Source organism: Camelina sativa, chromosome 7 (assembly GCF_000633955.1).
Source record: "Camelina sativa cultivar DH55 chromosome 7, Cs, whole genome shotgun sequence".
Classification (NCBI taxonomy): domain Eukaryota; kingdom Viridiplantae; phylum Streptophyta; class Magnoliopsida; order Brassicales; family Brassicaceae; genus Camelina; species Camelina sativa.
Window position 1 is genome coordinate 27,105,678 of NC_025691.1, and position 9,972 is coordinate 27,115,649.

General features: G+C 34.8%; 2 protein-coding genes across 2 annotated transcripts; one reads left to right on the forward strand and one right to left on the reverse strand.

The window, feature by feature from the left end:
• Positions 1,476-3,448, forward strand: LOC104702837 (BTB/POZ domain-containing protein NPY4-like). The gene is made up of 4 exons (XM_010418758.2): positions 1,476-1,646; positions 1,737-1,806; positions 1,890-2,957; positions 3,043-3,448. The coding sequence occupies exons 1-4, from the start codon at positions 1,585-1,587 to the stop codon at positions 3,289-3,291; spliced, it is 1,449 nt and encodes a 482-aa protein (XP_010417060.1). The 5' UTR covers positions 1,476-1,584; the 3' UTR covers positions 3,292-3,448.
• LOC104702838 (probable N-acetyltransferase HLS1-like) lies at positions 4,033-5,979 on the reverse strand. The gene is made up of 3 exons (XM_010418759.1): positions 5,744-5,979; positions 5,165-5,358; positions 4,033-5,068 (listed from the first exon to the last, which is right to left on the reverse strand). The coding sequence occupies exons 1-3, from the start codon at positions 5,912-5,914 to the stop codon at positions 4,195-4,197; spliced, it is 1,239 nt and encodes a 412-aa protein (XP_010417061.1). The 5' UTR covers positions 5,915-5,979; the 3' UTR covers positions 4,033-4,194.

Here is a 9,972-nt window from a genome sequence, read left to right on the forward strand (position 1 = left end):
TAAATGTCTATAGGTGCACCATGTATTGAAAACACATTGGCCTCTTCGAAGATCTTTATAAAACCAGAGTTCGAAGGACTGGAGCATCACCAGGCTATGTAAGATGTTATTATGTACATAACAATCAAGTTGTCTATGATGTTAACGTAAAATTGTTTATTACACTTTATATATTTACAGGTCTGAATTCGCTGGGCGTTATTACATAAATCATGTGATGGAGCATCAAGGTAAAAACTCAGGAACTCAGATGTAAAGAATGGAGCCTTGAAGATTTTTTTTATTTTATATTTGAATGTCTAAAAAATTCTGAATGTTTGTACTAACCACTACTTGAAATCCAAATATGGATTACTCTCATTTTTATTTTGTAACTGAGATAACACATTATAATATTGATCTTTTAGAATTTGCTTATGCTAAAGAAAATTTTGAATTTACTTATTGAATCTTAATATCTATTTACTACAGATTAATTGTTTATTTATAAGACTTAATTAATATTTTACATGAGAATATTATGGATCTTTAGAAAGTAAACCCTTTATGTGCAAATACAAAAAGTTATTGACAATCAAATAAAACAGTAGAAACTTTTTTCAAAAGATAAAACTCCTATTTTAAAATGTCAATTATTATTACATATTAAATCAAAAAAAGCAGTATATCCTAAAGTATCAAAACCATTTTTTTTTAGATTTTATTACCGCGCTTACGCACGGGTACCTCCCTAGTTAATTCTTGTATTTGAATTTTGATTTCATAAACGCAAATTTTATGTTTTTGCGTTTTGTTTAACATTTTTTTTTTTGGCAAGCGTAAATCATCTTTCTTTCTAAAATGTAACACCCCTTGTAAGCGGTTGAGCCAACCGCACTTGGGTACTGATATTTGTTGTTGACTTGTTGTAATAGGGTTCTTTGTATCTTGATTTTTCTATTTTGGTTCTTGAATCTTGATTAAGTTTTTAAAGTATGTTGAAAATAGAAACGTACATATGTGTATCGAGAAACGATCTCTGACTTCTGATGTTATGCTTTCACTAACCCATCTTTATAGAAAACATACAAAAAGATTTGATTCGTTTTGTCCTTTGAATGAATGTTACCGAGAAGTTCTGATACTGCAGTGAACTGCTTAAAACGCTTTTTTTTTCTTTCTTTTATTTTCCATTACCCACAAACACAAAGATGATTTATCTTTACTGTAACAAAAACCTTGGGTTTATTGTTTTGGTAAACAATGCACAATGGGCAACCAAAAAGAGGAGTTCATGTGTGAAGCACTTAGGGAAAAAAGAAAAAAAAGAGAATTGGATAAGAAAGAGAAACAAACAAGCGTGGTGTTTGGGTTTTCGAGCCTTTGAGGTTGGTGGGTGTGTTGTTGTGAATCTCTAAGTTTTCTGTAAATTATATACAATAGTACTATTAACTTTATAAGTATAAAACAATGTTATTTTTTTTTAAGTGACCCTTTTAAGCTTTCTTGAAAACAAGATTGAGCATAGATCACTTCTAAGATTCTTTAGTTTTGGTTTCTCTTTTGTGTTGAGAGTCTTGTGTGCAATAACTTCATAAAGAGAAAATGAAGTTTATGAAACTTGGAACCAAACCTGATTCGTTTCAATCTAAAGGAGACAGTGTTAGGTTTGTAGAAACAGTTTTTTTGTAGCTTTCTGTCTCATGATTCTTAAACAATGTTTTTATTTAACTGGTACTGCTTTTTTTTGCTCTTAGGTATGTCGCAACTGAGTTAGAAACAGAGATCATCGTAATCGTTGGCAATGTCAAATTCTATCTCCATAAGGTATGATAAAAAAACACTCTACCTTTTTAAAACATCAAAGAGCAGGCAAAAGCAAGAGTTTTATGTTTTGTGTGTGTTTTCAGTTCCCATTGCTGTCCAAAAGCGGATTCTTGCAGAAACTCATAGCAACATCAAAAAATGAAGAGAAGGAGAAGAACCAAATTAATGAGATTGACATATCTGAGATTCCCGGTGGTTCTGTTGCTTTTGAGATATGTGTCAAGTTCTGTTACGGCATCATGGTAACTTTAAACGCTTACAATGTGGTCGCAGCTCGTTGCGCAGCTGAGTTCTTAGAGATGAATGAAACGTTTGAGAAAAGCAATCTTGTTTACAAGATTGATGTTTTCTTGAACTCAACTATCTTCCGTAGTTGGAAAGATTCTATCATTGTTCTGCAGACCACAGAAGATCTCTTGTCTAATTACTTGGACGAGCTCGTGAAGCGTTGTCTCGACTCTATTGCTTCAACAGCCTCGATTGACACCTCGAAAGTCAAGTGGTCTTACAGTTACAACAGGAAGAAGAAGCTTGAGAAGGTGGGAAAACCAGAAGATCAAGCCGTTCCAAAAGACTGGTGGGTCGAAGATTTATGCGATCTTCACATTGATTTATATAAACAAGCCATCGAAGCAATCAAGAACGGAGGGAAAACACCAAATAACGTTATAGGAGAAGCGTTACACGCTTATGCAAGAAGAAGAATATCAGGTTTTAGCAAAGGCTCAATGCAAACCAGTGATAGATCTTTGACTGATACAATCACAGAACTTATCCCGGATGAGAAAGGAAGTCTTTCTTCTAGTTTCTTGACCAAGTTACATCGAGCATCGATGTTTCTTGGGTGTGAAGAAACTGTGAAAGATAGGATAAAGAAAAGAATCAGCGAGCAGCTTGAAGAGGCAACAGTGCATGATATCTTAATGTATGATTTAGATATGGTGCAAAGCCTAGTGAAGGAGTTCATGAACAGAGATCCTAAAACACAACTGAAAGTATCCGTCGCAAAGCTTATTGACGGATACTTAGCTGAGAAATCAAGAGATCCTAATCTCCCTCTACAGAACTTTCTCTCTCTCGCTGAGACACTCTCTAGCTTTCCAAGACAGTCTCATGACGGGTTATATCGCGCCATTGACATGTTTCTCAAGGTAAGAAAACAAGAGTCAAATACACTGTTTTCATAATGATTCTTGATTGACATATTAGGTTTGATTTGGAAATTTTTTTTTCCAGGAACATTCGAGTATTAGCAAGAGCGAGAAGAAAAGAATATGCGGGTTAATGGATTGTAGGAAACTATCACCAGAAGCGTGTGAACATGCGGTGCAGAACGAACGTTTGCCAATGCGGGTGATTGTGCAAGTTCTCTTCTTTGAACAGATTAGAGCCAATGGTTCATCCACAGGATACAGCACTCCTGAGCTAACTACCACCACTCTAAACACTGAGGATGAGGAATGGGACCATGATAAAGAGTTTTGATCTCAGCATGACAGCATTATTGTATCTTTTCTCATTTGTTTCTTCAGAACTACGTCAAACTTGGAGCTTCCTTTTGTTATCTGAATTGGAAACATTTTGGTCCTTGACCTTTGCAAATGGGTCAGGTAGTAATGGGCTTTGAGCTGTTCCATCTCAACTTTTTGATGAAGCTAAAATCATAAGAAAACAAAAAAATTATTTGTCATCCAAAAAATACAGTAAAGTTTACACCTAGACCGAAACCGAAACCGAATCAAAATTTATCTAAACCCCATTAGTTTCATTGATCTGAAATCAAGCTTGACCAAAACTAAAATGAATAAAAGTTAATTTTTTGTAAAATTTTAGATTTACATATTTGTAATTATATTCTATAATATTAATCAAAACATATCTCTAATTATTAATTACATTTGAAAGTTATGTTTTTACTAAACCAAACCGAAATCCAAATCAGTAAATCAGATTGTTAGTTGTTTGTACTTTGTACACTTGAAAAACGTTTTTAAATAATCAAAAGTGTTAATTTATAGCATAATATATAGAGTTAATAGTAGGATATACGTAATTATTATATTAATGGTTAAATTTATGAAATGGTCAGAACAAAAAAAAAAATTCAGTGATTCTTCTACTTTTTATATTGTACTAAATTAATCACAACTAGTACTAATATAAAGAATACACAAAATCAGAATAACAACTAGAATAACAAAATCATAAACAAAATTCCCACACGAACAAGAGATTCTCTTATAAAAATATTACATTATAAAACAAAAATCTACTACATCTTCTCAGCTTACCAAAAGTTAAAGACATCTTAATCTGATAAAAGAAAGATAATTAATATTCCTTTCCTTTAAATATAAATTAATTTTGTGAAATTTCGAGTTATAAAAATTAAAATTCTCTAGGGTCAACAAAAATAGATTCACCAGGTGGAGATTTAGTCCAATCACCAATAGAACCATCACTGTAATCTTCTCCAAGCCGTTTGATACACCACAAATCCTCGGCGCACGATAGCACTTTCCAATGTGGTATCCCTCGTCTGAGCGGTTCTCCTCCGGCTACTTCCGCCGCCACAACACCGCATCCTCCTTCTTTGGCCAGATTATGCGCGTGATTACACAGCACTTTCACCATTTTCTCCGCGCGTGGTCCTTCTCCGCCGATTCCATACATAAAATGCAGCCCAAACGGTTGGAAAACCGCGGGAATCGATGGAATTTTCAAAAACGGCAGCGTTTTATCAACTACTCGCGTCGTTTTAGCTAACACGCGCCTCAACTTTGACGCGCCGCGAACTTCTAACCGAAACGAATCGTTACAATTCCACACACTCAAAACGGCCCACGAATCGGGTGGATACTCCAAGAATTTAGCTGAACCGGGCCATGAGCCTAACCCGGATCCGTAACAACTGCCACGTGGAACAGCAACGAATGTTCCTAACGAGAGCTTGTTATTTAGAACCGAGTCAATGTCTCTCGGAAAAAACTCGGTTGTACTAAACCGGATTCGGTATAGCAACTCAGCATCAGTCGGATCAAGCTTGATTATAGTAACTCGACGAGAAATGTTAACCCTGTGCGCGTAAACCGGGTTAACCAAAATGGACGGTGTACGGAACTCGGAGTAACCACATTTTCCGGTGAAAAGGTTAACGGAAGCGTGGTTGTCGTTTTCAGTTGCAAAGTAAGAATACTCAGCGCCGTTTTGACTAAACCAATCTTCCATAGTCTTCACGAGCTTAAACCCTACCCCTTGCCTCCTGAAATAATTAAAAACGTGATTAGTCTAAGCACTAAGCCACTAATTACTCGTGATTAGTGTAACGTTTTAATTACGTGAGATTGTAAAAACGTACCGGTGCGTAGGAGAAACGCGGAGGCCCAAAATGTAAGCAAGTTTAGTGTAAAGAGGTTTGGTAATAACGACATCGTTTTGAGATTTGTTATGAGTTAAATCATGTCTTTTGGTGCTACCACATGTAACGGTTTTGATACATCCTCGTATCATTCCAACTAACTCTTTCTTCTCAGCCGTACCAATCTCAGCCACCTGTTAACAATTTCCAAATTTTTAGATAAATCGTTCTTTTTACTATTAATTAAACCAAAAAAATAAACTTTTGTGTTAGTTAGTTCATGTATTTGCTTCTTTATAAAGGAAAGAGGTAGTTAATATAATCGAGTTTGAGGCAAGAAGGTGAATGTTGTTTGTTTCCTATCATTTTCAATTAATTAATTTATAAAAAGGCAAAAAAAAAAAAAGTAATCATTTATTTTTGTTGATAACAAAAATCAAGTTGTTTCGTATATTTGTTTCGTCATTATAGAAAAACATATAAGAATTTTTGTTGAGTTAAGAATTGATATTTAACTTTGAACTAGTATAGTAAAAATGAGTTTATAACTTTTAGGAGTTTTGGAGTAAAGAAATTTACCAGCATGAGGTAAGAAGGTGAATGTCGAACACGGCAAATTGGGTCACCTAAGAGATCAGTGAAGAGAGAAAGTTTTCCTGTTGGGCCAACTTCGCACCGCTGCTCAACGTCTTCGACGGTGGCTAAGTCTTTACTAGGGTCGTATTCTCTAACCTCCACAACCACCGTCATATTTCTCTGTTTTTTTTTTTTTTGTTATCTCTAATAAATAAGAAACAGAGGATAGAGAGAGAGTGAAAAAGATGAAAGAACTGAGAACAAAGTGTGAAGTGGTAGCTTAGGGTTTTATATTGAGAGGAAAGAAGTGAGACTGATGCAATAAAAAGTCAGCAGAATTTTCCGAGGACACAGGATTTTTATATTTTTATTAAGTGTATATGGAATTTTAATTTTTGAGAGGATTTGGGGAAAAAAAAAAAGGAAGAAGAAGAGAATTTTAATGAGTTTTAAAAGTTTCTGAAAATGACTTTTGGTATTATTTTTGTCTGATTATGAATAATAGTTTGTAATAAATTCACTGGTTTTAGGCCGTTGAGAAATTTATAAAATACTACTAGTTCTATCTTCTATATATCATTGGATAGAGTTAATAGGACCCAATATTAATTCCCTATCAATTATGCCCATTTCCCAATATTCATTTTTTGGAATATACTGTATTTTATTTATTAGGTGAAGATATTTCATTAAACAAATGAACGTGTATAGAATAAAATGATTCTGTGAGATCATGCACAGAGAAAAAAAAAACAATTTGGAATGATCAGATTAGTTATCAAAACAATATTCTAATAATGGAGGGTTGAGTTAATTATTCACTTATTCCTTTGAATTAATTAATTGATTATTTTTATACAACTGTTTGATTAGGGAATTTATATATTAACATATCAGAGAAGAACTCAATATGGAATTAGAATATAATTTTAGTAAAAATAATTTGAAAAGAGTGCTTTGTCGATGTTATGATGTGAGAATATTAATGGGGTGATTAAGACACGAGCATTTGATATCGAACTTGCTCAGAAAAGAGACGTGGAAAGTGTTTAGTGAGAAGTGGAAATGGCGGCTTATGACTTCTCTCTCTCTCTCTCTTTTCATTTTCTCTTTTGTTAATTTCATTTGTTCATAACTATTCGTTTTATTCATCTTGTTCATGAACGTATGTATGATTGTTACTATTACCTCTAATCATTTGCTCTGAATCCCACTTATGCACTTACTCATTATTGTTATTAACACGGTATCATAAACGAGCAGTTATATTAAGAAAATAAATACTATATCATTATCCAAAAGTTAACTTCTTTTGTGATCAGAAAATAACTATATATAAGTCATTATTATTGTTGTCAAAAAAAAAAGTCATTATTATTTTTAATTGAAAATGGTAATATGATTCAAGTTTTTTAAAGAATTGAGTGAGTGAACTATTGGACGATTTTCGTTTATCTTAAAAAAATTAGTCGAATGGTAAAAACTCGACTAATCTTTTTCCTATAAAAAGACATGACCATTTGAATAAATAATATATTCAAATTTTCGTTTGTATTATCATGTTTTGAAACGGACAAGAAAGGTTGCACAAAATAAATATATAAAAAGAAACGGACAAAAAACGTGAAAAAAAAAACTTCATGACCCATAAATAAATAGTAGAGAATATTTATCGCGACAACATTTTAGTTGGCAATATAAAACAATTGATATGTTCGACTCATTAAACTAGTTGAAAAAAATATTCTTTTATAAAGGCAAAGTTAAGTCAGGCTACCTCCAATCACACAATTTATCATTTTTCTAACTCTTGGTAATATTCACCTCTTGAGAAATCGAATCAGAACGATGGAATTTGTAATCGAGAATTATTAGCAAAAACAAAATCGAATAATGAATAATATCGTAGGAAAGTGCGTTTTGGGCATGACCCCCACTTGTTTCCATAACAATATTAAGCCTTTTTAATCAAACTCCTTCTAAAAGTTCAATTAAATTAGCAAGTGGTGTGTCACTAAAACACCTAATTATTCCGTCAAATTTCAAAATAAGTATGTCGCCATAATTAGTCAATTGATGTATACTGTATCATATATAGATGCTTATAGACATAAACCATTTGGAATTGATTATATCTTATCTGTCTATTCATGGGATCAAGCATTATTTTTTCTCCCAAAGGATTTGTCTAATCGTAGATATGGTGTTGATGAGGATTCTACTTCTTTTTATAATAATAATAATAATAATAATAATAATAATAATAATAATAAGATACCATTTTACGTATATCCTAATATCCATCTCATGTTAGTTACTGTGACCTTTGTACAATATTTCTGATCGTTATTCTCCCATTCCCATATCATATAGAAATTTTAAACAAAATCCGGATATCAACAATCTCCATTTAAAATGAAGATATATTAAACTGTTGGAAAACACTTAGTGGACTCTATAGACCGGTCCGCTCACAGTCCGTTAGGACATGGCCTTATGGCCCATTTACTATCCGCACGTTTACGGCCCATGGCCTATCTTATGTACTCGATTACTTTATGGGTTTTAACCCTTGTACTCCTATTATATATACTTGTATGCTCGACATTAATCAATAAGACTAAGAGATTTCACTTCCTAAATTCTCTAGTTTACAACACGTTATCAGCACGATAGCCTCTAACCCTAAACCCTAAAAGCAGCCGCCGCTTCCTAAACCCTAAAACCCTAAGGCAGCCGCCGATCTTCTTCTCTCTTCCACAAACCCTAAACCATCTTTCTTTCTTGCTCCCATCCGAGATCAAACCTTTTTCTGTTCGAAGATCTCCTTGTTCACGAGCATACCTTAAGCTCGTGATCAAGCTTCTATCGACAGCTTGATCGAGGATCTTGGTCCGTGTTCGGGGGTGAGTTCGTCTGTTCGTGGTTCGTGATACCGGACGAGAGAAGTACGAAGCGGTTCGTGGGAAGCTGTTCATCATCCGCGGAACCTGTTCGTTGTTCTGTCCGCGGACGCTGTACGTGATCCAGTACGTGGTTCTGTCCGAGATCTGGTTCGTGGTTCTGTCCGAGATCTGGTTCGTGGTTCTGTCCGAGATCTGGTTCGTGATTCTGTTCGTGGTCCGTGAACGAGAGAGAGTTAAAACCGAGGTCTGTTAGCTCCCGGTCCATATCCAGTCAGATCCAAACCGGTGAAAGGTAAAAACATGGCTGAACCCTCTTAGAACCCTAATATCGAACATGAACATTAATGAACTATTAAACCCTAATACTTCCAAGTACATAAACAAACAAACCTTAAAGTTATATCCATGTAAATCTTAAAATCGGATTGCATAGGACTATTAGGTAGTTTGTAAATTGCACCAAACTTTGTCAAACATGAAATCGAATTTGGTTGTTTGGATTGTTTGTTGCATAAGAGCCTAGAACATGAACTTGTTAAAATCGAATATTGTTAAACTGTTCTAGGATTTAAAACTTGGATCATTCATGCATCATAACTAAAATTNTAAGGCAGCCGCCGATCTTCTTCTCTCTTCCACAAACCCTAAACCATCTTTCTTTCTTGCTCCCATCCGAGATCAAACCTTTTTCTGTTCGAAGATCTCCTTGTTCACGAGCATACCTTAAGCTCGTGATCAAGCTTCTATCGACAGCTTGATCGAGGATCTTGGTCCGTGTTCGGGGGTGAGTTCGTCTGTTCGTGGTTCGTGATACTGGACGAGAGAAGTACGAAGCGGTTCATGGGAAGCTGTTCATCATCCGCGGAACCTGTTCGTTGTTCTGTCCGCGGACGCTGTACGTGATCCAGTACGTGGTTCTGTCCGAGATCTGGTTCGTGGTTCTGTCCGAGATCTGGTTCGTGGTTCTGTCCGAGATCTGGTTCGTGATTCTGTTCGTGGTCCGTGAACGAGAGAGAGTTAAAACCGAGGTCTGTTAGCTCCCGGTCCATATCCAGTCAGATCCAAACCGGTGAAAGGTAAAAACATGGCTGAACCCTCTTAGAACCCTAATATCGAACATGAACATTAATGAACTATTAAACCCTAATACTTCCAAGTACATAAACAAACAAACCTTAAAGTTATATCCATGTAAATCTTAAAATCGGATTGCATAGGGCTGTTAGGTTGTTTGTAAATTGCACCAAACTTTGTCAAACATGAAATCGAATTTGGTTGTTTGGATTGTTTGTTGCATAAGAGCCTAGAACATGAACTTGTTAAAAT